The sequence below is a fragment of the Saitoella complicata genome (assembly GCF_001661265.1).
Source record: "Saitoella complicata NRRL Y-17804 unplaced genomic scaffold SAICOscaffold_26, whole genome shotgun sequence".
NCBI classification, from domain to species: domain Eukaryota; kingdom Fungi; phylum Ascomycota; class Saitoellomycetes; order Saitoellales; family Saitoellaceae; genus Saitoella; species Saitoella complicata.
Genome location: NW_017567017.1, coordinates 98,849 through 126,756, shown reverse-complemented (window position 1 = coordinate 126,756; position 27,908 = coordinate 98,849). Strand labels below are relative to the sequence as shown.

The window sequence follows — 27,908 nt, the reverse complement described above, 5'->3', positions numbered from 1 at the left end:
CGGCACCGCTGCTCCCACTTCCGTCCCGGGATCTGCGAACAACGGTACTGGTATCCTTTCTTCTATCAGCTCCGTCATTGCGTCCGCTACCTCCGCTCTTGGTAACGGCACCGCTGCTCCCACTTCCGTCCCGGGATCTGCGAACAACGGTACTGGTATCCTTTCCTCTATCAGCTCCGTCATTGCGTCCGCTACCTCCGCTCTTGGTAACAGCACCGCTGCCCCCACTGGTACTCCCTCCGCTTCCAACGGCACTTCCCCCGCTGCTACCGCTTCCCCCATCGCCTCCCCATTCACTTTGGCCGCTGACGGCGCTGGTGTGTTGACCCTGGTTGGTGGTGTCTTGACGTTCGAGAACACCTCTTCCCCCTCCACTTTCACCATCAACGACGATGGTGCCCTCGTTTCCGACGGTAACATCATCTCTACCGCCGACGCTGATGGCTCTCCCTTCGTTGCCGCTTCCGGTATTTCGCGTCGTCAACTCGCGCCGAGTGGGTTGTGGAGGTTGTTGGCTGGTGTCCTTGAGTTCTTCTTGAACCAGGAGAGGCAGGTTTTGGCGGCTTGTAACACGGGTGGTGTGGTTACCCTCAACCACTTTTCTGATGCTTCCTTGGTGGGTAACTGTTTCACTGTTTCTCTTCAGCCTGCCCCTGCTTCTGAGGAGGCTTCTTCCTCTTCTTCTTCCTCTGAGGTCGCTGCTCCTACCGGTACCAACAGCACATCTGCTGCCACTCCCGCCGAGGCTACTCAGACGAGCTTGCCCGTTGAGTCCAGCAGTGCCAACTCTACCACCGCTGCCCCTACCGCGGAGTCTACTGCTTCTGGCGTTACCATTCTCCCCATCTCCACCTCCTCTGAGGCTTCTTCTTCCGCCACTTCAGTTGCGTCCCCCTCCGCCGGTTTCCTCAACAGCACCATTGCCAGCCCTACCGGCGTGCAGAGGAGGGCTTACCGCTACGCTCGTATCTAAACGTCCTCTTTCGAGGACTTTACTTGAGGGCGTGTGAGATAATATAGGCTACTGGAGAGTGTTTTATGATTTATATTCGTTAATTGCGAGGATGAGCATTAGGCCATCTGAGTGATATCTATTCCTTCGTTTTGGGGGTTTAATAGAGTTCCGTCACGTTTAGATGTGCGAAACAGTTTGATAACTTTCTGATGATATACCTAATGGGTTATTGATACTCTTTGTCCCTCTTGTGCTTTTTGTAAGTCCATCTCCCAAAGTCGTGCTCTATTTCGTCCCCACCGGTCTGCTGCTTCCCACGATTCTTACAATATATAGATAAGGAGAATGGACAATAAGATCTGCGCATATGTCCTTTCTCTCAGGATCATGAAGCACAATACCAAATGCGAATTACTACATCCTAATCGTACACATCATCCTCTCTCCCGCGAGAGCCCAAGTGAAATCCCAAACTTCAACTCACTTCTCATCACCAATCCAAAGGGAGTACAAAAACGCCGGAAACCCGGACCGAGAACCAGAACAACGAAAGAGCATGCCAAAAGAAACAACCATACCGAATAAGCCAGTACAGTCCTACACACTCGTCTTACACGACTCCACTACCTCCCCGAAAAACAAAGCACCGAGTGTCACCGTTCCAAGTTCGACACCTCAAAGCTTCGATGACTAGAGAGCCATTTACGACTCATCCATCAACCTCGTCCCACCACCACCACCGAACCCACGGGGCATGAACTCATCTTCAGAGACGTGTCCACTCCCATGATTCCCCTCCTCTTTAATCTTCGCCACCATCCCTCCACCACCTCCATTCCCGTTACAGTTCGCGTTTTGCTGCCCACCAAACGGAGAAGCAAAGTTAAACGCATGGTGAACACCTTGCGTGTTGACCCCCGGCATCGTATTGTTTGCTTGGGTATTCAACAGGGCGGTATGGTTTCCACCACCTCCCCTAAGCACCATCTCAAGTTCGCGGTTCCTCGCCTCAAGTTCCGCGCAGCGGGCATTCAAATACCGAATATGATCAACACTCTTACTCAACACGATCCCCTTATTGGTCCTCTCCTTCTCCAACTTTGCCTCCGCCCCGGGACTCCTCTTGTTGCCCCCGGCTCCGCCCTCGCCATCCCCGCCCGAGGTGGAGTTCCTGCGTTCACTGGCGCCGGTGACGTTAGGGAATGAGCCATCTTCCATGGGGAGAAGGTTTGCGAGTTCCTTGATTTTTTCGTTGATGTTGTCGCGACGGCGACGTTCGACTGCGTTGTGACTTTCACGTCTTTTGCGTCTCTTCTCGGCTTGTTGGGTCGCGTCACCTTTAATAGGTCCCGTCAAGAATCCGGTCGGGACACCAACCATGCTCGCGACGTCGTCTTCGACGATAGCACTCTCCGGATATGGGTAGGACCCCGGACGCGATCCCGGTGGCGAATGCCCAGTCGGCGACATCCCCATCCCATTCCCATACGTAACTTGATTCAACAGGCTCGGACGACGGGCCGTACCCCCCGACGCACGACGATTCGACAACGGAATCGCGACGGCAGGGGTGTGTAAAGGATTCCCATCCCCACTCGCCAACGTCGGACTCCCGAAATAATCTTGTGGCGCCCCACCCCCCGCCGCATTCGCCGGCGTAAACGGCGTATTTGGCGTAAAAGGCGTTCCAAAACCCCCGGCACGCTGTGCGAGATACCCACCGTGGTCAAACATCGGACTCTGCGAGAATGAATGCGCGGAGAACGATGATGCATGTGGACGAGCAACATGAAACCCGCGTGGGTCAGTGGAGGATGAGATAGGGTTATTCAAGTCTCCGAGGGAGACGAGGTCTGCGGCGGAGATCATGCCGGAGGACATATCGCTTCCACCACCAGACGAGTGCTCTTGATGGCCGTTTGACTGCTGGCCTTGATTTTGTTCGGACCAGCCGAAACCGGTGTTGAAGTCCGAGCGGTGGGAGGAAGAAGACGCGCTACTCGGCGTCGTGAAGAAGTTACCGGGGTGCTGCAAAGGATGATTAAACGGGCTTTCAGCCGCGTTCGTCGCACCAGTTTGCTGAGCTTGACCAAAGGGCTGCGGAGCTGCTGGGGGCTGAGAAGGGTGTGTGGCCGTGGGTGTATGCCCCAGGTAAGTCATATCGTCGTGAAACGGAGAGTGATCTGTAGGATGATCGAGGGGGTTCGCAGGCGTGTGCCCGGAGAAGAAGTGTGTGTCGAAGGTTGACATGATGGCTTGGGGTGTATGCTGCCTTGGCGGTGAAGGTAAGGCCTGTAAAGTCACTGAAGGTGCAGGTTGATCGCGCAGGAGGTTGTAAGGACTTTCAAGGCTGCGCGTTGAGTAGAAGAAGAAGATTGATAAGGGCTGGCAAAGAAGTAGTTATTTTGATGCCGAAAAGTCAGAGAGACGATCGTTGCGAACTCAAGACGTCTGTAGCACACGTGGACCAGTTAGCGACTCGTTGCAAACAAAGACTTTCCGGCTCCTCGGTACCACGCACCTTCAACTCTCGAGAAAATGGCAACACAGTAGTTGAGATGAGCTGTCCTTGACAAGACGAGGAGATTCTTTCCGATGAGCAGTTTCGATGCGGGTCCGATTTTTCTTCTGATGATTCTAGGGGGGATTCCTTGACGGTGAGGCTTGGGTGTCCTAAAAGGCGGGCACTAAACCCCGCTTCCAGTTTGGGCCCAGCTGGGGTGCAGTGAAGGGACGCTAAAGAGCTCGGTCTGAACGGCCGTTCAACACCTTGGGGAAGGACGTTTGATGATATGGAGGGTTTTGAATAAGGGTCCTGCTCACGGGGTGCGTTGATCTTTGTGGATGAATAAGGTTCGTGTGCAGTTCGTCGCAGAATTTGGTGAGCGATCGCCAGTAAGGAAGGGAAGGCCGAGGAGGGGCCCGGAGAGGAGTGGACCCCTATCAAGGTAGCGGAACCGACGGGTGACGAGAGTGTTACTGTGTTCTGCTGCGAACTAGACTCACAGTCTACAAGAGTAGGTTTCAAATGCATGTTGCCGTGTTCTCGCTGTCTATTGGTGTTCTCGTCTAGTCAGGTTTAGCCGACGTCGCCCTTTTACCCTCCTCACCCTTCACAGCAGCCTCATCGCGAGGATTGGTAAGGTTCGTTCCCGCTCACGGAAAATTCTGCAAACGAAGTCCGGTACAGGGCCCTTTCTGCTACAATCGCGGCTCGCTACTGCCTGGACCTGCCAGCTTCTTTCATCGATGTTCGGGCCGGCATAATTGCTAGTCGACGGCCTGTCTTGGAGGAGGACGACTTCAGGGGTCTGAGGCTGAGATGCGGTGCCCCGCTTTATTTGCAAGCAGGGATAGCAAAACCATGACATTTATATTTACTGAGTCACTGATGCCAAATACTGCGCTGTAAACGTCCTGTCACTGCTCACGGTCCGAGTACGTCTACACGCGTGCCTTGACGGCATTACCCCCATGGGGCGAGATTTGCAGCTGTCAAGATAATTCCAACCCCAACGGAAATACCCATAACCCTCCGAGATGACCCCTGTTGCTGCTTCATCATTCGAAACAGGTTACTGCGTGCATATACCGTACCCAGGCAGATGAAAAATCCCGCCGTGCGAAATTAGATTGTAACATTAGGTCGGGAAAATAGGTTACGTAAGCTACCTGATTGCCAAGCAAGGATTTCAGGCCTTAGTTGATCCAAGAAACACCTCGTTGAAGAGGACGAGTTTGTTGGGGATAGCTCTCTCATCCTTCGGTACACTCTCCGAGCTCCACGGCCAAATCCCATGTGTGGCTGGTGCTGCCAACTCATGCGCTGCGCCGCAACACCTACCGCAACGGCGGTAACGTAGGGTGAAGGACGAACACCATTTGACAAAGCTCACGACAATGGACCATCAAAATCGCGTAGGATCAAAGGTATTCCCCAAAAGCGTTCCACTTTTCTAAGCCTAGCTGACTCTGGGGACATAGACTGGTGGAGGAGGTGTCGCATCATGGTCAGAAAGCAACGTCGACAGAAGAGAACGACTACGAAAGCTTGCACTGGAAACAATCGACCTCGAAAAGGATCCATACTATTTCCGGAATCACTTGGGGTCATACGAATGGTACGCTTGAAACATGGATGGGTGCAAGACACATACTGACTTGACGCGTACAGCAAACTCTGCCTAACCCTCCACGTAAACGACGGCTCCTACCTCGCCCACACCCAAGGCAAAAAACACCAAACAAACCTCGCCCGCCGCGCAGCACGAGACGCAAAACAAGGGGCAACAGACACCCAAACCGGCCTCCCCATCGGCCTCTCCGGCGCCTCCGCCATCCCCATCCGCAAAAATATTCTAAAGATCGGTAGGCCGGGGTATAAGATCACGAAACTCCGTGATCCCGTAACGCGACAACTCGGATTCCTCTTTCAGCTTCAGTACCCCGATATCGCGACCTCCGCCGCCGCGGAAGGTGAAACGGAAATCAAACCACGACACCGCTTTATGAGTGCGTATGAACAGCATCGCGAACCCGCTGATCGGGGGTTTCAGTATTTGCTGGTTGCGGCGGAGCCGTATGAGACTGTAGCGTTTAAGTTGCAGAGTAGGGAAATTGATCGGAGTGAGGGGAAGTTTTGGACGTATTGGGACCGGGATGGGAAAGTTTATTCAATGCAGTTTTTCTTCAAGGGGGAGAGGGAGGAGAGGTTTTCGGGGGTGCCGGGGTTGGGTCCGTCAAGACGATAAAGTGGAATGGGAGTAAAGAAGGGAGGGGCGGGTTTCTGTGCACGGATATACCAGAAGACAAAGTGCATGAACTAGCGAAAAGCAAAATAAGAGACCGTAACCCAATATCCATATGTGAGAAGAGAATGAAAGTAAAAACACCAATGAACCCAAACCGTCCAGACCTAATCCCAACACTCATAAACATCTGCGCTCAGAACGGCTTAGCAACGGCCTGCGCAGCCCTACTCGCCATTTCCCTTTCCAACTCGGCGATTAACCACACTATACTCCTTCCACCTTCTGACCTACCCTGCACCTCCATTTCCTGGACTTCGTCGACGACGAGGCCTTCAGCTGCCCATGGGTTGACTTCGAAGGCTTTCGGAGCTAGGGTCGCTGGCGTACGGAGGAGTTCGCGAGTTACAGTCTCTGTGCCGATGCTTGACACTGGTGGCTCCTCTTCTGGGACCGCGAAGATAGTTTCCCAGTTGACGTAGGCGCTTTCCTGGGTATGTTCGGGCACGACGACGGTGCCCGCCTCGATGCCGATGTCCCTTAGGAAGTTGTCAAGGTGATCAGGATCCATTCCGGGGAATTCAATACCCAATGTACCCCTGGCTGGGTCATACCTCACTGTCCATGATCCAAGGTTGCTTAACTTGTTCAACGATGAACGAATCCGTGCAAACTCCATCTCCACAGAGCGAGGCGCGGCGTGCAACTCCAAGACAGTAGAATGAGAAAACTCGTAGAACTCCGCAGACAAGATCGCAGTAAGATGCGAAACCTGCTCATCAGCGTACTCATTCCACTGTGCGACGATGAGCTTGACCAACGCGGGAGAAAGGGTGGACTTGGCCGGAATGGAAAGATTCTGCGGAAGACGGAACTCAAGAACAGACTTTTGCGCACGAGCAGCGCTCACGGCATCATACAATCCTCCAACCTTTGACTGCGCATCAGAATAAGCTTTCGTACCTCGGAGGAGGCCAGTGCGTGCGGCGATAGAGATCGAAGATGCGATTTGCTGCGTGATTCCGGAGTGGAAGGAGCGTGGACTGCACCCCGGCAACGTTGGGTGCGACGCAAATGGCCCACGACGAAGCGTACCACCAATCGAGGGACGCAACGACGAACGGAAAGTCTGTCCTGGATTCCACTTAACCTGTGGTCCCCTCGGCTGAGTCTTAGGTCCCGCGAAGTTGGCATTCGTGAAGAACCTCCATCCCCTCCCTCCGTGCGACTGAACATGATCGTAAACTAAACGATAAGCCCTCGATTTCGGTGGCTCAACAAGAACGTGCGCAAGACTCGGGCCGAGAGGAGCTGTATGCGCCGCGAATCCCGCAAGCTTCTTCTGAAGGAGCTTGTGTGAACGGGTTAGCATCTTCTTTATGAAGAAGATGCCGCGGCCTGGGCCTGGTATAGGGCCTGGCATTTTGGTTGATCAGTGATTATGCTGATTGAGTGGAGAGTGTGATTGTTTGCTGTTCTTGGTTTCTTGGTGGTGAGGTTTGGGGAGGTTTAAGGTTGTCCGCCTGTCAGGGGCCGGGAGGCGAAGAGTCACATGCCTGGGGTATCGCTCGGTGCACACTGCCGATGGATATTTTGAGAGCAGGGAAGTGAAAGCACTGGAACTTGGCTTCATATATATATGCTGTAATCCAACTCCTGATCGTCTTCTTGTTCTTGTTGTCGTCGCCGTTACTAGCCACCGACATCTTCTCACGACGAAAATCTCGACAGGCTAAAACCAACTGCGCAAAAGTCCCACCTCTCCACCTCACCAATTGCCTCACCATGTTCTCTTCTGCCTTCCTCGAGTCCTCACTCGCCGACTGAAAACACTCATTATGGTAAGCCAGCCCACCTCTCTCTCCGTGCAATGGAGCTGTGTTCTCCTCGAACTCGAACCCGACCAAGTGCAAGCGCAAAGCAATGATCAAGAATGATGCCTATAGCTAATGGTGAACAATCTCTGAATCAAAAATCATTTGAAGTCAAAACTTTTTTAGCCCTGACGATCTTGCTTTGCGCTACACTGTGTCCTTGCACAGGAAGAAGCCACGTTAACGTTTCTTTCACCGAAACGTCGTGCTAACATTCTCTTCAGGATAGGTTTAAATACACTCTCATCCCCCCACTACGACCAACGCCCTCGCGTTCTTCACAAGGTAACTTTCACCCCCTCCCTTAATCGCGCACATCAAAACACCACACCCCAACCTTCGAAAGGAAGACATATTGAAACGTCGGGCGGACAGATTCCTCTCTTTGCCCACCCTTGCCATCATGGGAGGGTAGTCGTCCACAACGTACAAATTTCTGTGGATTGGGCGGAGGGGTTGTTGATTCTTGTACGTTCAGCTGATCATTGGTTGCTTGTGGTTTTTGCATGTGTCGCGATGAAGAAGAGTCTTATGTTCCTGTGGTCAGGGCTGACTGGATCTTCATAGTGCTTGGCCTCACGCCGTCTCGCTTCAACACACTTCACGCTCGATATATGAGAAGGTTAGTCTCTACCCTTCAACCATTCCCCAACGGCTCCAAGAAGCACACAAAGAACGCAGAGATGATACACAATTTATCATGTATTCACACTGTCCTAAGCCTTCGGGGTAGCACCCATTGGCTCATGACGTTACCCTTAGCTCTAGATCTGAGCGTTCTTGTGTGTTCTTGGATATCGCTGTGGAAGTGGTGGTATTTGCGATTTTGTCTGGGAATGAATGAGCTGACCATCTTGATAGATATATGAGCTGTTGGACACTTCTGGATCTGTGCTACCCAAGGGTCGGAAGTGTGGCTCTTCGATAGATGGAGATGTACCGGTTGTTACCTCGACCGTTTCTTGGCCGCGTCCGCTGAGCTCTTAGGTTTCAGAGTCATGAGATTTGGAAAACGGTAGAGAGATCACGACGGTATGCTCTGTAGGTCTTCACCTATCGAAGACCCATAGTTCTGGCGTACGTTAGATAATATAAGAAATACATGTTGTGCCATCGCTCGCTCATCATTCCGTTAACCGATAGACTTTTACACCTTCCTCTTTCGTTCTTACGTTTGTCCGGTCCTCCTGTAGTCGCTCTAGCTCTTGCGCAATTATGCGAGGGCGCTGTTACTGCTGTGTGCAAAATTCTTGACGCGGCGCATTTTACCGCCTATCTGCGCGGGGATAGTTTCATGAACCCCCCCATCTTCATAGACAAGGCTTGGGAGGGCGGTTTCAGGGTAGAGGTCGATAGATCAGACTCTTAGGAATCGATAGATGTCCTCGAAACGCGTGTAGTACCGGTTCTCATAGAGTTGTGACATTATGAAGGATTTCGGCCCAGGTGCATGATGTTGCATGGATATGCATGAAAACATCGAAAACACTCTCTGGACCCACAAACCTCAAAAACTGGTAGAATCAAAGAAACCACACGCAGAACATGTTCATCCAAGTTCCCTCTATTTCATGGGACCCAGAGCTGCATCCGTAGTGCCTTCCAGGGTCCGTTTCTTTCTTTTCACTGAAAACACCTTTTCAGCATGAAGCAACTGAGGGAGGCCTTGTGGCCCAAAACCGGTGGCACGACGTGATTGCTAACGATAGGTATGATCAGTTTGAACCCTTACTCGACCTCCGAGGCCTTTATCTATGTTGCTTTAGGGGTTTTTGTCATATGGAGTTTGCGATTCGCGCGCACATGGGAAAGTCACGTCAAGAATTTTGCACACAGCAGTAGTCGCGCGGAAAGATTCCCACGACCTCAGGTGTTCTCAGTGCAATGACCAGCGCAGTGGATAACCTCGACATCTGAGATGTTACTTCGTTTTGACACTGAAAGGATCTATTCTACACGCATCTACCCTCGGGATCCAACCATGCTTCTCCCTTGCTCATTCATAGTTTCAGTACCGGATTGAGAAGTCGTGCATTCGGTCGTTCAAGAATTAGACAGCTGTTTCGGTACAAGATGTAGAGGACCACTTGCTCGTACGTGATAAACCCAGTGAACACTTCCCTATGCATCCTACGTGCGTCTTGATATCAATCCCGCTCCTGACTCCTTGTGCGCGTATTCACACGGAGCATTGCACCGGAGTCGGACCACACACAGAACACCACAACTATATAAGGGCCAATGAATGTTCTTCAGCGTGCAGTAAACTAAATTATTCAAGTCTCTGTCCGACTCCCCATCTCTGGACTTCTCCCCATCTCTGGACTTCTCCCCATCTCTGGACTTCTCCCCAACCAACCACTTCAACCTACCGACGCCAGCAACACCAGTCCCGGAACCTCTGTCGACACTGGACACGCACCAAACTCCTCTGGGGCTTGACGAGCGAAACTGCCGAAGCAGTTCAGAATTCAGAGCTTTCTCCCCATGCCCCCCCCCTCCCCCCCCATCTCGACCCAGTCCGGCTAACGTTTTGAATAGGAACATGAGCCCTGAGAATCTGGAGCATGCTGGATCGCACCCGCCATAACCAAACCCGAGGATGCTACTACGACGAAGCAGTCTTACTAAGGATGAGGAGGCTTTAGGGGCGAAAATCCTGAAGATGCAAGACAAGACACAGATTCCCAACCTGTGTCATTGCAGGGAGTCAAGCGAGATCTATGGTCCATGCCTATGTGACTGATCGCGGTGGGGGCTGGTACAGGCGATCTTTCTTGACCGTGGCGGGCCTACCCTAACTGCAACTGTGTATCGAGGTACTAACTCTGTTGTCCTTCGTCTCGTTGAATCCTCTCCTGAGGTTGGCACTGCAGCTTTCCTAAAGTGGAAGGACAGGCTGTAAGTGCCCATGGGGAGATGTTATGAAATGATCTGCTATCCGTTTTGAGGACTAGTTGTGGTGGACCGTGGGGACGATGTGTGCAGTTCTTAAAACCTACACAGTTATTGTCCGTGGCGAGATACTCTTCTTTTCGGAAGGTGAGCGGGTAATTGATTTAATGGAGGACTGGGCGCTCACGAAAAGTACATGTTGACAACAGGTTTATAAGGATGACAAATGCTTTAGAGGCGGTACCACCATAAAGCGCAAGTCACGTCCTCAGAGTACCTCTGTCAAGCACAGACTCGCCACCTAAGGTATTGGAGGGAGTCAAGCGAGATCTATGGTCCATGCCTATGTGACTGATCGAGGTAGACAAGGGCACAGACTGTTTTTCATGTCTCCTATGGCCCCACCCGCTGCCACAGCCGTGTATCGAGGGGCTCTTACTATTGTGGGTGGAAGCTGGACACACAGGACCAAAACACTTCGCCAACTACGGACTTATCACCTAAGTACTTAAAGAGGGTCAAGCAAGACCCATAGTACTCTAGATGACTGAGTTGGCAGAAAGGCTCAAGCTCCATGGCGTTCCGCTCTTGTCGAGGCATTGGGAATGTTGAACGATTAGAGCCCGTTCAGTGTACTCTGGCTCTGGGATTCGATATGACCTCTAATCCCAGAGCTTGATCGAGTGCCGCCCTAGTCTCTCCTCTTCGCCACGGCCAGAGGAATACCAGGGTTCCTTCGAGATACTGCTATGCAAAACCGGTGGGGAACCACGTACAGAAGGTACACATGGACATACGAGACCATCCAGCACATTCGGTGGCAAGGAACTTGAGGGCCATGATTCACGAATCGTCCTACGCCGTAGGAGTTATGATCATGAGCCTACGTCAACCCCTTGGTTTGCCTGACCTCTCATCAACGACATTGTTGATGAAGGGGTCGTGTATATGGGCTCGGACTCTCGATGGGGTCGCATTTTCGACGATTCCTACCAGGTTGCGTAGCAGGTGCTTGTTCCTATGTCTCGACGGGTGAGTGCGCTTTGGAATCAAATGTGATGATACGTCTGATTTCCGAGTCCATCCAGTACATTCGGTGGTGCGGACGAGGGGGCTGTGACTCTGCATCCCGTAGCATGAGTCTAGGTTTCCTTGCTCTGCTTGACCTCTAACCATCGACAAGATTGTCGACGGATGGGTCGGGCAGTGATGGTGTCGAATTATCCATAGTCGACACTGTTGTTGCACGATGCTTTGATGGACGCGTGGGAATCGAAGGTACGCTGAAGGTAAGCATGCGGTAAGGACAGATACTGTCGACCAAAGCAGAGATTGTATGCATTATCATTACTTGTGTTAGACCAACCGGAGCCCCCATGTTACCTTATCCGCCTTCAGCTACCAATCCTCCCTACACTTGCATATCAATCTCGCAATACGAACGCCGAACCCCAAAACCCACCCGAGAAAGCTTCCATCAAACTTCCTTGACCTCATTCACCGTCAAGACACCCTCCCTCTTCTCCTTCTTCTCATCCTCCGGTCCCTCCTCCGCAGTCATCAATCTCATCCTCTCCAACCCAATCCCCCGATGCGCAAACAAAATCCAAAACCCAAACACAGGCTTCGCCAACAAATCCAAAACCCCGTAATAAAAGCCATCGTTCCTTCCCAAGCCACCGTTCTCTTCGGTGCTGACCACGCCGAGTTCTGCGACGGCCCAAATGATGGGGTAGAACACCCAGATGATGGCGAGGAACCCGCCCAGTCCGACGAAGATACGACGGACTTCCATATCTGTTGGCGAACTGAGTGTTCGAGAGACGGAGCCGTACATCTTCGTGACAACGTATACCAAACACGCGCATCCGATAACATACAACCCCCACTTAAGCTCCGTAACCCCAGCCTTCGTAGCGAGCAGTCCAGAGAGAAGCATAACCTCATCGGCCGCAACAATCCGGAACATCACACCCATATCCGTCATCCCCGATAGTAGCAATAAATCCAACAAGAGGAGCGGGGTGGTGATGAACCAATCTGTGTAACGGGTCGTTGTGTGATTCGGTCGCCACGTGGAAGTCGAGGACGGGGAGGGAGTGGTGAGGGATGCGAGGTTCGCGTACGCGATTGAGGCGGTGAGGATCGTTGCGGCTGTTATGGTGTGGATTGCGCGGCCTCTCCCAATCCTCCTCAACCACGTTCGTTCCTTTTTACTCTCACACTCACTTCCATTCGCGTGACTGCGCTCAGAGGGATATGTTGGGGTTAGGTATGCGAACACCAATACCAAAATCGCCGAAAGCGCGAGTATGGAGGATAGAGCGAGATAGAAGCTATGGGAAGCTGCGTCGGTGCTTGAGTCAGAGGGTGTGCGGAGACGTTGGGTGAGAATGGAGGGGGTGAATGCTCCCTTCCCAGTCAAGATCTGCTCGTCCATGACCATCACGACGACCTTGAAATCGATGGCTTATGAGTCGTGATAGAGGTGTTGGTGGAGATGTTCAGGATGGCATGACGTCATGCTCGACAGTCCTCCTCCGCCAGCTTACTCGCTGAAGCCGCCTCTAAGTTTTCAACTGAGTACCTAACAGCCAAAGACCTCGTCCAAGCACATTTTGTTCAGCTCCAGCCGCTAGTATCCACCTTTTCCCGATTCCTCCATGGCTCGCACATCGAAATCCACAAATACCCACGCCCAGGACCAAAGCCAGAACCACTCCCTAAAATCCCAACCGGCACCTTTCAAACGTCTCCCAGGTGTCAAATACATCGACGACGTCCCATATTCGAAACTCCTCCACGACCAGAAACCCATCCGCCGCGCCCAAATAGTTATTCTCCACCAAATGGGCTACACCAACTCGGTAGTAGAGAAAGAACGCCTTGTTGCCCGATCAACATTAAAGGACACTCTCTCCCGGTACGCCAAGACAAAGACGTATCGCGATTTGCCAAGGGGTGGACGCCCAAAGTCATATACAGAGCGGGAGGAACGAGAGTTGGTGAGGAGTGAGGGTAAGGGTCGCCATCGGATGCTATGACGCAGCTGTTGCTGGTCACGCGAATATAATACTGTAAGTTTACGTTTGATTGGGAATGCATTTCCTTGATGCCTTAGTGGAGTATACTCCTACAACCCCGCCTCCAACATTCACGAATCAACCTCCTCCGATTTCCCCCTCTTCTTCCTCCTTGGGCCTTTCCTCGTTTTTCATACAACCAAATCCTCTCTTCTGGGACACTCCACCCCCTCCTTATCCCCAACCTCAACCTCATGGTCCCGTCCCCCCATAACATACCGAATCCTCAACACCTTCTTCTCTCCCCACGCCGGATCCCAGATTCCAGGAATCCGCGTCTTAGCGTACCCCGCCGGAATACGGAGTTGGGATTCGGTAACGAGTGCAGCGATGGGGATGGTGACGTCGATGAAGTTAGCGACAGTGGTGGGAGATGCGGGCGTACCATATGCGGCGGAAAGAATGACGAGTCCCCCAGTGGGCTTGCTCGCCTCAGATTGCTGTTTTCTGTCCACACTCGCACGCATCAATTCCTGTTCCTCCCTCGCTCTCCGCTCTTTCTCTTCCAACGCCGCCCTCCTCTCCTCTCTCGCCGCCTGACGTTCACGTCTCCGTTGTTCCCGTCTCTTAGGCTTCAAATATCCGATTTCGAGAGCGACGAGGGTAGAAACAGGAGCCACCGCTCCCCAGAACATCGCGCTTGTGTTCAGCGTGTCGGAGATGATGACGGGAATCGACCATTTCTGTCCCAATCGGGAGAAATCGACACGGACTTGGGCTCCCATCGTCGGTACAGTGACTGCAAGAGTCAGACCCACGCGAGTATTCTCCGCAACCTTCCTCGTTGCACCCAAGGTAACTTGAGATCCCATCGTACCAATCGTGACACCCGTCTTCACACGAATCGCTTTCCCGCCCTTTTTCGACCCAATACTCTTATTCAACTCAAACCCGACACCGGAAGCCGCGAGTCCCGCCGTGATCTCCGCCGTCCAGTTCTGCCCGAGCTCGCGTCCCTGCACCCCCAACGTAAAACTACTCTGCTCAACCTTCCGCGGCAACGGGAACCCCCACGGCCCGAGCGTGTAATACCCACTCTTCCACGTCGCAAACCCGGTCGCCTTGTTGGTGAGTGCATGTCCATACGTCACTGTCAACTGTGGCGGATGACGGAGTGGGTTAAGTCCGTTGTTGTGGGTCTGGATGGAGGCGAAAGAGTCGTTGTCGATGGCGTATACGGTTTTCGTGAAGAATGCGCGAGGGGAGAGGAGGAGGACACCGGCTTCGAGGGAGAGTTTCTCGGAGTGAGTGTGGCGGGTGGAGAGGATGACGTTTCCAGTCGTCTTGCCTTGCATTTGGGCCGTGATATTCAGAATCGTTCTTGCTGGTCCCTCTTGCTCCGATTCCGATTTGGCGTCGATGAAGGGGAGGGAGAATGGGATGTGGAACTGATGCCGCATAAACACATTCGCGACACTGCACAGACTCAGTCGTTCAGCGAACGTAAGTTTTCGATACCGCGGTAACCCCATCACCGTCGGTCCCGTCTTATCCACAGCCCGTAGGTCGAGGAACATCATCCTCGCATCCACCGTCGTATTAATATCCCCACGACTCCGCACCAACGCTTCCACATTCTCCTCCCTCGTCTTCCTCACCAACTTCTCAAACTCGCGCCGCATCTCCTCCGGTGTCTTCGTCTTATGCCCCACCTCGAGGTTCGCGCGTTGCTGCAAGCCCTCATGACCGAAATTGTCGTAGATTGCGCGGGTGTGTGGGTTGGAGAGGACTTCGTACGCGGACTGAATTGCACGGAAGCGTGATTCTGCGAGGGATTTTAGGTGGGGTTGGGGGTGTTTGTCGGGGTGGTAGGTGCGGGAGAGGGTGCGGTAGCTGGAGGTGATTTGTCCCGGAGTTGCTGTCCGAGGGAGATTCAGGATAGCGTACAGGTCGTCATCGTCGTGATCTCCATCGCCGTTGGCGAAGAGACCCTCATCATCCTCGTTGTCGTCGAAATCATCCCGATCCGAGTAGGATCCATTGCCATGACCGTTCCCATTGGTATGGCTATAGGGATCCTCCTCTTCCAGGTCTTCCAAATTGACGAACGTCGAGTCTGTTGACATGCGTGGTCGGGGCATGGTTGCAATGGTAATTGATCCCTGATCAGCTGGTGGTTACCTGTATGGTTCTTGTACGCAGCTGGTAATATCGGAGATGGCCCTGTCAGGCACGAGCAGGCAGCGAACCGCAGGAGCTGCACATGACGTTCTTGCATCACAACATTGGCCAATTAAAGTCCATTAAGATATACTAAGCCCATCACTACATTTGGCGATCATCAATGCTGTTCAACTTCACCTGTCCTTCAAGCCTCCATAAATCCCAGATCCACTCCTGCACACCCATTTCCGCTTCACCAAGTCTCCTAACCGTCCCACGATCTGCGTGAAATCCTCTCAAACCTTCTCCATTTCTCTCCACTACCCAATGTCTCGCGTCATTCGTCGCGTCCGGTCGTCCATCGGTGAGAGTGTTGGCGTCAACCGCATCGATCCGCATACCCAGCTCATCACGGAACTCCTCCACGACATCCATAGACACCCGCCTCTGCACACGCGTATTCGGCCTTACGAGCTTCCCATCATTGCACTTAATCGGATGCACAATACTCGTCGTAGTTTTCCATATCACATACGCCTCGGGCCAATGGTCCCTTACAGTTCCCAACAACTGCCTCACCTCCTCCGCATACTCCGTCTCGTTGTGGGTCTGCTGAAGCCACAACCCGATATTAACGACGATATGAGAGACTGGGTGTGATTCGGACGCTATGGTAGACATCCGGCGGTAGGCTTCGTCGTAAGATATTTCCTTGCCGCCCATGTAGATGTAGCTCCAACGTGTTTCGCGGTTAGCGGCGGTGAGGTAGTCGAAGACTCGGAATGGCCAGGATTGGTAGCCCCATGCATCGCCCCGGAATTCGCAAACACCGTCCGTCACGCCATCGTGGAGGGCTGGGTAGATTAGGCCGCAATAAGGGGACCGCGTGGTGGAGTCACCGATGTAGAGGACGTGGTTGATGTGCGAGTACTCGGGGTCATCGAGGGCTGTGGCCATGACAGGACAAGAACGCTTGCAGGTGTAGGGTTGCCATATATACTCCGGTATCTCCTCTGCTGGACCTTGGAAGTATGTCCGGGCCCATGCTTCGGACAGATATCGTGGTGCGATATGTTTGGTCGAGATCCACCTCCCGTCTGCTTCCTCTGTCTTCATCACGCCCGTACAGGGCGTCATCGAGTCAATCGGTGGTGGACCGACTACGTCGATTTGAAATGGAGCCCCGTACACCATGCATTTCGAGAGAGGGAACTTCATCCAGTTGTAGTGCTCGCAGTGCTCATACTCTGGCCATACGTAGATCTCGTACACACCCGGATCCCGAATCATCCATTCAATCTGGATGGTGGAGCTGTCCACCATAGTGATGTACTCATCCTCCACGGGAACCACCGCGGAAGTCGGTCCTTTGAACCAAACGAAGTAAGTTTGAGGGCACCAACCTTCCTCTAGTGCATATGTGCACGCAAAACGCATCTTGAACCGTTGGCTGACTTCGACGACGTATGGGATCTCGGCGGTAAAAGGGCCATATGCGATGATTTCGTCTTGGAGTAACGGATTCTGTGTAACGTTCTTGGACTGTTCCGTGGGATGACGAAGATGTGGGAGGAGCAGCGGCGTCGGTTTATGTCTTCCCATGCCAAAGTCGAAACGTGGACCAGGATGATCCGATCCTGGCGGACCATGAGGACCTGGAGGCCCAAGGAAGAAGTCGGCGGTCGCTGGATGAAAAAGGATCAGCACGATCAAACCGAAGCTGACGCAGAGGAAGCTGATGAGAGTTGTCCTCTTGCGGTGAAAGAGGTATTGACTCAGGCATGACAAAGGCGATTCTTCCGATCTCCTCTGCTCTCCTCTCCTTCGATTCTCAGTTTCTGATGTTGGTACCAGCTCCCACATCACCGGTGTAAGCGTTTGTCCTGCTGTGTTATAACAAAAGTCTTGGCAAGACCTCTGGTTTTGAAGTAACCCAGACCTCAGTTCCCCCCAAATCCTGACCGGTCTTGATTCAGCCGTGCAGTACTGGTACGTGTCCCCACTTCCGCCACACATAGAGATACCAACCATGCGATTTGCCTCTCAGCTGCCATATGTAAAGTTTTCGATGGGTTTAAGGCCAATCGAGGGTCTCGTATGTCATATTCTATTTCGCATTGTTACTTGAGCGGGGTTGACGTCGAAGATTGGCGTCGTGCGCGGGTCGGAGAAGCGAGAGCGTTGCGGTGAGCGCGGCCGAAACCGTGGGACGGCCTGCGCCACATAAGGCACATGGATCCAGGTTTACGAGTCCCGGAAGTTACCCTTGAGTTTAAGAATTCACTTGGGTCTCATAGTCAATAAAAGCGATAGCTGGAAGAACTTTTTTCTTCGTCAGAAATGTTAGGGGCATCAGAATCATGCAGTGTAGCCGTCAACGATTCTCCCAAGTCCATTATGGATACTTATTTCTGCTACCAAGGTCTTTGTGTAACTAAAAGGTAGATATAGGTATACTATCAAGAATGAAGCATCCAAACCCTGCCTTTATACTCGTCAGTACCAGTAGTCATTATACCCAACCTGACACGAATCTTTCGCACAGGAACACATCGCGCGTGGGAACCCCTCGCAGAACTCACTCGTAGCGTTCATCACCCAACGAGGTCTTGTCAAACCGATGGAGTCTAGCTCCCGTTGCATCGTAGGCATGTCCGGGATATCCGTCCTCCCGACATCGACGACCTCCCCGTACTTCTTCTCAACAAGATCTCGTAGACGAGGATGGTGCTTGTACTGATGGATGACAGTTTGAACATCACCGACGTCGTTCAGCATCTCACCCCAGACGTTGAAGCGTACTATAGGAGTTGTACCAACTGTGCCGAGCAGGGACTCGTTATTTGGAACTAACCACAAAGACCCAACGCCAGCATCCTTGAATTTATGGCTCATGAGCCCTGAGTAAAACAGATGGATGTGCAACGCCTGATCATTGCATCGGAAATGCGAATCCAACAACGTCATCGCCATTGTCTGTAGATATACAGACATAGCCTTCGCCGTTCCATACACCGAACCAGCACAGATCCTCTCGAAGTCTCCTAAGTCGTCGATCTGCTGTTGCGTGATATACGGTCCGCCCTTGGCCTTTTCGCATTCGTCGAACCATCTCAAATGGTACTTGCACTGTCCAATACGCAGACCTGTCCATTCGGCGAAGTAGGCGAGGGAGCTGCCATGCTTGAGTGGCATGTCGAAGGGGTTTCGCTGGAAGACACTGTCGAGGTCGATGACAAGGGCTTTGTCGTACTTTACGGCGAGGGACTGAGGATCACCGGCGTGTCCAAGCAAAGCTGCCCATGCCCCGAACCTCCAGAAGACGAGAGGGGCCCATTGTCCGTGTACGTTCTCATCAGGCCCCACGAAGTCGACAAAAGGAAACCTCCTTACAATCTCCTGAAACCCCTTTGGAAGATCCTTGGCGATTGCCCCCGGGACGGTGATCTTGACGTGAACAGGAGCTGGAGGACACGTGTGCTGCTGACTGGCAAGAAGCGTTTCACGACCGAGTGAAGCTTCGAGAGAGTTGAGGAAGATAACCAGTTGGTCCTGCCACTCAACTCCAGAAATCGCAGTCAAGATCAAGTTCGGACGTTTCGATTCGCAGCCATTCTCACCAATCTGAGTACTGGTATGAACAGTGGAAACACGAATATGCGACGCCGGCCCAGACAGCATCTTCCCCCATGATCCGGGATCAGCAAGAACTTCTTGATTCATGGAATCGGTGCACCACGTTGCAAGATCTTCGAAGAAAGCGACGGAGAGACCAAGGAGGAGGAGGGCGGTGATGAGCCACTTGAAGCGTTTACGAAAGCTCATTGATCCTGCCATCGTGTGTTTGACGTACGGAGATCAAGGTACTTCTAATGTGTTTCATGTAGGGTGCTGGTCTGTGGAGTGTGCGAAGGGAAGAAAACTTCGAAGGCTGCAAGGTGTGCGGCGGGAGGTTTAACGCTTATCTCACATACGACTGCTGCATTACAAGCTCCTCTGCAGTCTTCTCATAAGCCGTCTCTGTACATTGCAATTGCAACATAAGGGTTGTATCAAGGCTCACTGCTTTCGCGTTCCCAGCGAGCTCGCAATTGGTGGCAGTCGAGGTCCCTGCCTGACCCTGGTATTTGGCCGACCCGTCTATCTCCTCCGATATTCCTCTTAAAAGATCGTTCGCTTTCCTCCTGCAGATATCATATCCCAACCTCAATCACCCGACCTCCGCCCACCACGCGGCCGTGCGAAAAGTTCCCTGCGCAGCCGCCACCTCGCTAACATGGGGACCCAACCAGCTGTGCGATAGGCGACCACCCGCCATCTCTTGTCAGTGACGCTCAATATCCTCGTATTTGACGAAAACTTCACCCAAATCCAAACCCCGTAATGAAATATCCTTGGCATCCACCCGTTTTCCTCACGTCCGCGGCGGCACGAGCGCGGGAAGTTTCGGTCGATAATTTCGGGGGTCTCACCTGTAAGTCCGGGACGTTGTGGCGGGTTAATAAGAACTGGCAGAACCCTAAAAATAAGTCTGTCGGACTAGGGCAGCTGCTGTTGTTTGTCAGTCATTAGAGTTCAGGTTCGGTCTTAAACAACTGTGACATGTCATCTAACAGCTTGGTAAAGGCTTTCTCACAGGGGCACAGTCTTCCTACGATAGGTTTATCCGGCAGATACTGGACGTGGAGATATTTGTGACCGTATATTCAACACGTATGACCAGACAAGTCCTTTACCGTGGCAGCACTCTCTCCACATCCTCCTTTGACCTCAGAAACCCCGTCTTGCGGTTTCTATCCCACTCTGTTCGTGCCATCTCTCTCAAACAGCGACGCAACATTCAAGTAAACCGCATCATCCTTAAGCATATGTGGACAGATGGCGCCTTCGAACACCTTGTGCTCCCACCCTTGCTCACCATCCACCTCTGGATTGTAGTCGAAGAATCGCCGTTGATCAAGTCCGACGAAATTATGTTCCTACTGCTTCATCAGCAAAAAGTCCGACATGCGGAAAGGGAGGAGATACGCACCACGTTCGCTTCGTACAGCAACCTTCCATTGAGCAAGTCCTCATGCTCCGTCGTGATCCCCGATATAGCGTGTAGCTCGGCCAGCTTCACCGTCATATCCCACGAAACCGTATAAAACGCACCACTAGGATACGGAAACAGTGGGTTGAAACACCTTCTCCCCATCAACACCATACTTGTCTCCCTACTTTTGATCCGCGGAAGTAGGAACTCCTGCCAAAACGCCTGAACATTCACAAACGAATCATCATCAACCTTGCTCACCCATGTCCACTCCCTTCCTACTTGTGCCAACCATTTGAAGAACTCTATCGTCTTGACCGTATTCGCAACTTGTTTGTTCTCCTCCAAATGATCCAATACCACCAAGTCCCCATATGTCGCGTTTTCAGCTTCGATGAGGGGGACATGGGGCAAGGATGGGCGTGCAAGGACAAAGCGAAAGGTTGCGTTGGGGCAGAGGGGGTGATAGAGGGATTGGTAGGTTGAACGGATGATGTGGCGACGAGTGTAGGACTGAACTGGGGACATTGTTGCGAGAAGCCAGGTTGGTGAAACGTCAGCTCTGATCTGTCCGAGGTCCGTGGTGTGTGCGATGGGAGCAGCAGGAGAAGGAAGCGCTGCTGAATCATGGTTGTGAGATCGAAGATTGTGGAGTAGATAATGGAGGAGCGACGCGGTGCCGAAAGAGATCACTGTCAACAGGAGTAGTCTGAGCACGAGAACTCCTCGGCGGCGAAGGGCCTGCGGTGTCAGTGCAGTCATCCTGCAGCCGAACCTCTGGGACATGGCTGTGATCTCGAGGAGACGAAAGTATTATCCAGCATTGCCAAAGTCATGTAAACTCGCTGGAGCACGAACGTATCCACGATTTGCCGCCCGGGTGAACCTCCTCCCGATCCAAACCCAACTGCCGCTCGGAAGCCATGATCACATACGCGGCTCGATTCGTCCAGATACAGACACTAATCGCTATGAGGCGTTGCATAATTGTGGTCTGTCAGCCCTCGCGCTCGAAACACTTCGGCTGAACCGACTCGCCGTCCGAAAGCTGGGGAAGCCGGGCATGTGCAAAGACAGGAATTCGGTCGACCCGTGCTCAACACAACCCGAATATTCCCACACTCAGACGATGTGCCGCATCCAATCAATACATGTCGGGTTACGATGAGAGAGGTTCATACTAAGTACCACGGGTCAACGAAGGTGTGCGAGTGTCACACCGAACCAGATGTCTCTTGCGCCAATATTTAGGAGGAAAAGAAGCCTCGGATTTTTGTTGATCCTCTCAGCTCTCTTCGCCTCGTGGTCAGCTATATACCACTGTACGACACCCCATGTCTCTCACTACACCTCTTCCTTCTTCAAATGGAGTTCAAGCAGTGTCATAGTCCCTCAGCAGCCTCCTACCGGCGGCCGTCGACTTCCTAACTTCGCTTTCGCAATCAAGACCGGGAAGGAGACGATTGAGGAGCGTCTGTCGAGGCAGTTCGCAACCTTCCTCCCGCTGATCAACAACTTCATCTACATCTCCGACCACAACGAGACCTTTGGCACAGTCCCCGTCTACGACTGCTACAACCCCATCTACACCGACGCCTGGTCCCGCCTTACCGCTCAGAACCCCCCCGAAACCCTTCGTTTTCCACCGCCTTCCAACCTCGAAGAAGTCCGGAAACAGGAACCGGGTTGGGAGAGGGATGCACACAAAAATCTGATTGGGTTCAAGCATCTGTATGAGTCTTTTCCAGACGCAGACTGGTACTTTATGATCGACGATGATACGTATGTCTTCACCTCCAATCTCTACGACATCACCGCCGATCTCGATCCTGAGGCCCTCATCCACATGGGCGTAGTCCGTGGTAAGGAACATTGCGGCTCGAATGACGACATGCCTGAACCTCGTCACGGCTTCTATCAAGGCGGTAGCGGCATTCTTTTCTCCCGGGGTGCGATGAAGGCCCTCTATCCTCACCTCGATGAGTGTATCATGAAATCCTGGGACTGCGAAGGTGGCGACCGTAGGGTTGGGCTGTGCCAATACGACGCCGGTATCCCCGTCCGTCATTGGTGGCAAAACCCCTTTGCTTTCTACTCACATGATTTCCGGGATTTGAACGCCGAGTGGGGATGGCCCGGGGACTCATGTCTACGTCCCATCACCGGCCATCGCATGCGCAAAACCGACTTCCAAGACGCGTTCCAAGCTGAGCAAGAGGCTCCATCTGGCAGAGTCACCTTCGCTGACCTCTACGCGGCGCAACGCGGTGGGTACGTGGACGATATCGCTCCGGACAGGAACTACCCAGGCTGGACTGACTTCGGAGGGGAGCCCCTCACCTCCGCCCTCGCCTGCCACGAGCTCTGTCAATCAACTCCCCAATGCCTTGCGTGGACCTGGGGGGAGGTGGAACAGTTTTGTTGGCTCAAAAATGACGCAGGTGGGAAGGAGGAGAGGAAGGGGTATGTCTCGGGGATGTTGGGGGAAGGCTATAGGTGCGGAGTTAGGGGTGGAGTGGATTTGAGGAGGCTTGCGGGGAGTGCGAAGTTCAATCGGACGGCGTTCTTGAGTGGGGATGAGGATCCGATGATTCATATTTAGGAAGAGGATAGAGGATACGGGTGTGGCTTTTAGGACGTTTCGTGGACATAGTGAATGATATGGATATCTTGAATTCACGCTCTTGAAACCTTGCAGATACGCATACTCGATAACCACGTTCGCCCCAAAGCGCTTGTTTCCATCATATACGGTCGATCACACACCTTCGTGTCTCCAAGATCATCGACATCAACGCAAATGATCTAACTCCACCATCTCATCCAAATAGGCATTCCTCCACGTATCCCAATCCTTTCCCCCAACCCCCCCTTGATGCGGCAAACACCAACTCGTCTGTGGTGGCTTCTTCATCCACCAAATCTTCTCCACATCCTTCGGCGGGAACGGCTTCCCAAACCACTCCCTCCCATCCCAGAGCGGATGTCCTCCTTCCTCCTTAAGTTTGTTGGCAATGGGGAGTTCGTGGGGGAAGACGCCCGTGTCTTCGATTCGCTCGACGGGAAGGGAGCGCATATCGAGGTAAGGTTGGAGGTCGTACCAGACACCTACGCGGGGAATGACGGCAATTTTTCCGAAGCCGTGGGACCAGAAGTCACGGCAGACGAGTTCGCATTCACTCGCCTGACACTCCCCCGCGCTCACATTGCCCGCTCTAAACCGCACGGGGTCAACACCGTCATGCTCATAGAAGGGCGCGGCGTCCATGACGACAAGTCCGTTCCAGCAGGAAAACACTTGGAATGGACGGCGTTCACGGAATCGCCATTGAGTGATAGGATCATCCCGGAACAGAAGATCAGGGTCCTTTGAGAAGGAGTATCGTTCCCACATTGGGTAGCACATTTGTCCTTGCATAGTTCGCATGACCCACATATCCCAGATCAGCGGATACGGTGTACTGACTGCCTTACGCTCTTCCCACCAATCGAGGGGACAAACCATATCTGCCCCTTGGGTTTCAAGTTGGTAAAGGAGTTCCATGACTTCTTCAGAACAGTGGAAGACGTCGTTGTAGAAAATGACGCGGTCATAAGATTTCTCGGCATTATACATCGGTTCCAAAGCTTTGTTGCGATGAGCTGCCAACTGAACAATCCGATTAACGTTGAACCAGTCAGTGGGAGTGGAGTCGGTGATGATGAGGTTCGGGATCTCGAAGTCATCCAGCAAACCCCTAAACGCTGCGAGCATGGCTGGTCCTTCGTCCTCACTTCCGTTCTCGACGATAGATACGAAGACGGAGTCGGCGCCGCGGTTTGTGAGGATTGCGACGAGGTCGATCATTTCGCGGAAGATGGTGGGGAGGACTCTGCCGTTGTTGTAGGCGTTCATTGCGAGGAAGAAGCGTTTGCCTAGGAAAGCATACGCATGTTAGTCATAACTGTGAGACCAAAGTATAGGTTGATTACCCTTGATAGGAACATCCATATACCGATCCTTCGTAACGAACAACCTGTCACATTTGGGAACCAGCAAACCCCCGTGATGCGGCCATTGAGCGAACGGTTTCAACCCAGCCGTAACAGCATCATGAAGCTTGTAACGGTCAAGCAGTTTATGTTCATCGTGAGGGATAGCTTCGTCCTTCAATGCTTCGGAGCGTACGAAGGTAAACAACATGCACGTGATGACGATGAACAGCTGCAGGTGGATCGTCGTCATGGCAGCGAGCGCGACGACAGCGACAAGACCAGGTTCTTTGGCAGACTTGTTGGACTCGTCTCAATCATGTAGTCCATTCTCATCCCCAACCGATCACCTTTCGACGCCTATCTCCTATCTTGAACCCCGACGTGGCCAGGAAAGTGCGTTGATCCCTCCCGTTCCTCCGACAAGCAGGTTGAGACACGGCACATATAGGCGACGATTCGATGGACACACCGAAATGACCTGCTGTTGCAGCCGCCCCGCTGAGACATGACCATGACGGATTGTCTCGCGGGTACTTTTTATTTTAAGGCATACTCTGTCTCAACATTGTAAGTCCGTGAGTGTCGACTATCACTTGCTTCCTTCCGGTCCTACGCCAGTGGAAACTCGCCCTCAACTTATCCTCATCACACCCTGTTACCACCTCCAACCATGAGCTCCGATCCACGTCCTCCCTTCTCCTTCTGCAGTCGGACAGTCCGTCTTGGAACAGTGCTACCAGTCACGAGGAAGGACTCCGAGAACGAGAAGCATTGGCGCCCAAGCCCCAAACCTGCTCCTCGTCCCCGCAAAGCACTCAGTAAAGCCGGTATCATCACCATCCTCCTCGTCATCTGCTTTATCAACCTTTTTCTCATGAACTACAGACACTCCAGCTCCTCCTCAAACACCCAGGGCTACGGCCAAAAGGGTGGTTTTCGTCGCATTCTGGCGCTGTCTGAGTTGGCCAAGCCCATCCTTGGGGCTGGGTCGGGGTCGGAGGTGGAAGCTCGTTCATCCTTCAAATTCCGCTTCGAGGGAAAGGATATTGAACTCGACCCTGGCTCCGTCAGGCATAATCCCCACATACGAACTCTCCGTCACGGGCCCCAGACCCACGGCCATACCGTTGATTTTCCTCTTCTACTGTCGGCTACTGCGCCAGGGAGTTTGGTGGAGGAGTACCGGAAGTCGTGGTTGTTGGAGGGAGGAGATCCGAAGGGAAGGGAAATTCCTGGTGATATTCTACAGATTTGGATCGGTACGCGGCCAGAAGACGTTCCCTTTACGAGTCATTTATGGCAGGCGGTTCATCCCGAGGCTTCGTATACACTTGTCGATTATTCCATGGCTGGGGATATCCTTCAAGCTCTTGGATCCGAGGTTCAGAGACTCTATCGACTCTTGCCAGACAGCAAACTCAAGATGCAGTTCCTACGCTACGCAAGTCTACTCCTAGTCGGCGGTATATCCGCAGACGTCGATGTACGGCCCATCAAACCCTTCACAGCGTGGGGTGAGGACGCAGCGATATGGCTACCAGACTTTTCCACGCCTGCACGGGGTTTGGTGAAGGATAACGTCAAAGCTGTCGAGCTTGCGGAGACTTATGGAACGTCGCTTGGTTATCATTTGGGGCAACCGAGCTTTATAGTTGGTGTGAAGGATGAGAGGAGTTCGGGTGATGCCTCCGACGATGATGTTGATGGACCGAAGATCTGTTTTGCGCAGTGGGCAATGGGGTGTGCACCTGGACACCCGATCGTCTTGGAGGCGTTGGGGGAGGTTATGAAAGAGTTCCACAAGGCTGAATCCATTCGCGATGAAAAGGAGGAAGGACGTCGTATTGGCAAACTCTCGCCAGAGACGAAGAAGCACCTCGCCGATACCCTGAGCGCGGAGAAGATGTCCGCCAAGATATTTGAATACCTCGCTGACCTTGGATTCAATTGGAAGGAAGCGAGGGAGCTGGAGAAACCACTTCGTGTTGGAGACGTTCTTCTGCTGCCCTGGGCTGCGTTTTCGAGGGATCATTATGAGTGAGTGATGCTACCACCCATGAGTATGACGCAATGAGCTAACAGATGTGACTGCTACAGGGTGCAGGATTATCTGAGTCATGGTGAGGTTTGTGCGTTCCATCAACATGCGGCTTGAGCTACCAGGACTGGTTGATTTGCGTTTTGGAACGGGTGGGGGAGGGAGGAGGAGGCGCGCGGGCCGGAGAGGGGTCAAGAGTTTGTGCGAGGCCTACATAGAAGATAACAATGCTAACAATAAAATATGATTTACAAGTATTGCTTGGCGAAAGAATGCGGATCTCGTAACGAGATAAAACGGAGAACCCATGTTCAGAGCCGTCCATTTAATACACTTCGTTACACGGCTGGAGAAAGGCTGCCTGTTCGTATTCCTTTTTCCCGTGTTTTTGCCAAGATCTGTAGAGTGCAGGTTCGCGGCCCGTAAGCTGGTGGGGTGTAGCAGAGACATACGCTATCACGTCTTAAACGACATAAGAGAACACCGGCTATTAAGACATGAAGGCGGACTGGTACAAGGTTCATTCCCGATTCGTTATCTTGCACGTAAGCACTTACATTGTTGCTCTATACGAACAGTGATCCGTAGACATCAGGGTTTTCGCGGGACGGGCAACGTGTTGACCCGTATGGAGAAGCAAGAATCGTAACGCTGACCAGACCAACCGTCCCCAAAGACGGTTCGTGTACTACCTCTACCCCCAGCTTCGCCCTTATAAGCCAGACACTCGCTCAGTTTCGCTTTTGAGCAGAATGGGCCACGTTCAAGTTCCTTACCAACCTTCACTCCCCATCCATTCACTACAAGGCCACTCCAGTCCCGCCACGTTCCGATCTCTTCTCAACGTCACGCAACTACCTTCAGCCGAACAATCGATAATGAAGCTCCTCAAGATCCTCGTACTCGCTGTTGCCAGCATGGCCATGTTTACTGAGACCCTCGCTCTTCCCCAGCCTGCACCTCACCCTTCGCCTGCTCCCAAGGCGCCGAAGAAGCATGAGAATAAGGGTGGGAAGCACGGTTGGGATTCCAAGCACGGTGGGGATTCCAAGCACGGTTGGGATTCCAAGCACGGTGGGGATTCCAAGCACGGTTGGGATTCCAAGCACGGTGGGGATTCCAAGCACGGTTGGGATTCCAAGCACGGTGGGGATTCCAAGCACGGTGGGGATTCCAAGCACGGTGGGGATTCCAAGCACGGT

At 52.7% G+C, this 27,908-nt stretch overlaps 14 protein-coding genes across 14 annotated transcripts in view; 6 read left to right on the top strand and 8 right to left on the bottom strand.

Moving 5' to 3' along the window:
* The window catches only part of SAICODRAFT_73439 (uncharacterized protein), a gene marked incomplete at both ends in the record, with an annotated part of 2,902 nt that extends 1,929 nt beyond the window's left edge, over window positions 1-973 (top strand). The window contains one exon of the mRNA XM_019170860.1: window positions 70-973. Coding sequence (XP_019021507.1) covers window positions 70-973 — 904 coding nt within the window. The remainder of the gene's footprint in view (window positions 1-69) is intronic.
* Window positions 974-1,347: 374 nt separating this feature from the next.
* On the bottom strand, window positions 1,348-3,242 carry SAICODRAFT_31937 (HLH-domain-containing protein). The gene has a single exon (XM_019168058.1). It carries the CDS (start codon window positions 3,203-3,205, stop codon window positions 1,658-1,660), a length of 1,548 nt encoding a protein of 515 aa, XP_019021506.1. The 5' UTR covers window positions 3,206-3,242; the 3' UTR covers window positions 1,348-1,657.
* Window positions 3,243-4,762: 1,520 nt separating this feature from the next.
* On the top strand, window positions 4,763-5,866 carry SAICODRAFT_31935 (uncharacterized protein). Its single transcript, XM_019168057.1, has 3 exons — window positions 4,763-4,885; window positions 4,940-5,076; window positions 5,130-5,866. The coding sequence occupies exons 1-3, from the start codon at window positions 4,856-4,858 to the stop codon at window positions 5,704-5,706; spliced, it is 744 nt and encodes a 247-aa protein (XP_019021505.1). The 5' UTR covers window positions 4,763-4,855; the 3' UTR covers window positions 5,707-5,866.
* Window positions 5,867-5,899: 33 nt separating this feature from the next.
* On the bottom strand, window positions 5,900-7,192 carry SAICODRAFT_21631 (uncharacterized protein; the record flags this gene model as incomplete). Its single annotated transcript, XM_019166446.1, has 1 exon — window positions 5,900-7,192. The coding sequence occupies exon 1, from the start codon at window positions 7,124-7,126 to the stop codon at window positions 5,900-5,902; it is 1,227 nt and encodes a 408-aa protein (XP_019021504.1). The 5' UTR covers window positions 7,127-7,192.
* Window positions 7,193-11,949: 4,757 nt separating this feature from the next.
* Window positions 11,950-12,912, bottom strand: SAICODRAFT_9937 (family A G protein-coupled receptor-like protein; the record flags this gene model as incomplete). Its single annotated transcript, XM_019172185.1, has 1 exon — window positions 11,950-12,912. The coding sequence occupies one exon, from the start codon at window positions 12,910-12,912 to the stop codon at window positions 11,950-11,952; it is 963 nt and encodes a 320-aa protein (XP_019021503.1).
* Window positions 12,913-13,061: 149 nt separating this feature from the next.
* Window positions 13,062-13,571, top strand: SAICODRAFT_31931 (uncharacterized protein). The gene has a single exon (XM_019168056.1). It carries the CDS (start codon window positions 13,136-13,138, stop codon window positions 13,514-13,516), a length of 381 nt encoding a protein of 126 aa, XP_019021502.1. The 5' UTR covers window positions 13,062-13,135; the 3' UTR covers window positions 13,517-13,571.
* Window positions 13,572-13,704: 133 nt separating this feature from the next.
* Window positions 13,705-15,447, bottom strand: SAICODRAFT_39806 (DnaJ-domain-containing protein; the record flags this gene model as incomplete). Its single annotated transcript, XM_019168621.1, has 1 exon — window positions 13,705-15,447. A coding segment is annotated over one exon (1,743 nt), but the record flags the coding sequence as incomplete, so codon positions are not given.
* Window positions 15,448-15,782: 335 nt separating this feature from the next.
* SAICODRAFT_73434 (uncharacterized protein) lies at window positions 15,783-17,795 on the bottom strand. Its single transcript, XM_019170859.1, has one exon. It carries the CDS (start codon window positions 17,687-17,689, stop codon window positions 15,821-15,823), a length of 1,869 nt encoding a protein of 622 aa, XP_019021500.1. The 5' UTR covers window positions 17,690-17,795; the 3' UTR covers window positions 15,783-15,820.
* A 359-nt stretch (window positions 17,796-18,154) lies between these two features.
* Window positions 18,155-19,339, bottom strand: SAICODRAFT_61682 (uncharacterized protein; the record flags this gene model as incomplete). Its single annotated transcript, XM_019169859.1, has 1 exon — window positions 18,155-19,339. The coding sequence occupies one exon, from the start codon at window positions 19,337-19,339 to the stop codon at window positions 18,155-18,157; it is 1,185 nt and encodes a 394-aa protein (XP_019021499.1).
* A 1,112-nt stretch (window positions 19,340-20,451) lies between these two features.
* Window positions 20,452-21,221, bottom strand: SAICODRAFT_9933 (uncharacterized protein; the record flags this gene model as incomplete). The annotated part of the gene is made up of 2 exons (XM_019172184.1): window positions 20,452-20,637; window positions 20,691-21,221. 2 exons carry the CDS (start codon window positions 21,219-21,221, stop codon window positions 20,452-20,454), a joined length of 717 nt encoding a protein of 238 aa, XP_019021498.1.
* Window positions 21,222-21,760: 539 nt separating this feature from the next.
* SAICODRAFT_73431 (uncharacterized protein) lies at window positions 21,761-23,360 on the top strand. The gene has a single exon (XM_019170858.1). The coding sequence runs from the start codon at window positions 21,922-21,924 to the stop codon at window positions 23,293-23,295; it is 1,374 nt and encodes a 457-aa protein (XP_019021497.1). The 5' UTR covers window positions 21,761-21,921; the 3' UTR covers window positions 23,296-23,360.
* A 34-nt stretch (window positions 23,361-23,394) lies between these two features.
* Window positions 23,395-24,886, bottom strand: SAICODRAFT_31929 (uncharacterized protein). The gene is made up of 2 exons (XM_019168055.1): window positions 24,666-24,886; window positions 23,395-24,608 (listed from the first exon to the last, which is right to left on the bottom strand). Exons 1-2 carry the CDS (start codon window positions 24,874-24,876, stop codon window positions 23,485-23,487), a joined length of 1,335 nt encoding a protein of 444 aa, XP_019021496.1. The 5' UTR covers window positions 24,877-24,886; the 3' UTR covers window positions 23,395-23,484.
* Window positions 24,887-25,338: 452 nt separating this feature from the next.
* SAICODRAFT_9930 (uncharacterized protein) lies at window positions 25,339-26,823 on the top strand (the record flags this gene model as incomplete). Its single annotated transcript, XM_019172183.1, has 2 exons — window positions 25,339-26,705; window positions 26,766-26,823. The coding sequence occupies 2 exons, from the start codon at window positions 25,339-25,341 to the stop codon at window positions 26,821-26,823; spliced, it is 1,425 nt and encodes a 474-aa protein (XP_019021495.1).
* A 359-nt stretch (window positions 26,824-27,182) lies between these two features.
* Window positions 27,183-27,908, top strand: part of SAICODRAFT_73428 (uncharacterized protein) — a gene marked incomplete at its 3' end in the record, with an annotated part of 1,349 nt that continues 623 nt past the window's right edge. Inside the window, exon 1 of the mRNA XM_019170856.1 lies at window positions 27,183-27,906. Coding sequence (XP_019021494.1) covers window positions 27,459-27,906 — 448 coding nt within the window. The 5' untranslated portion in view covers window positions 27,183-27,458. The remainder of the gene's footprint in view (window positions 27,907-27,908) is intronic.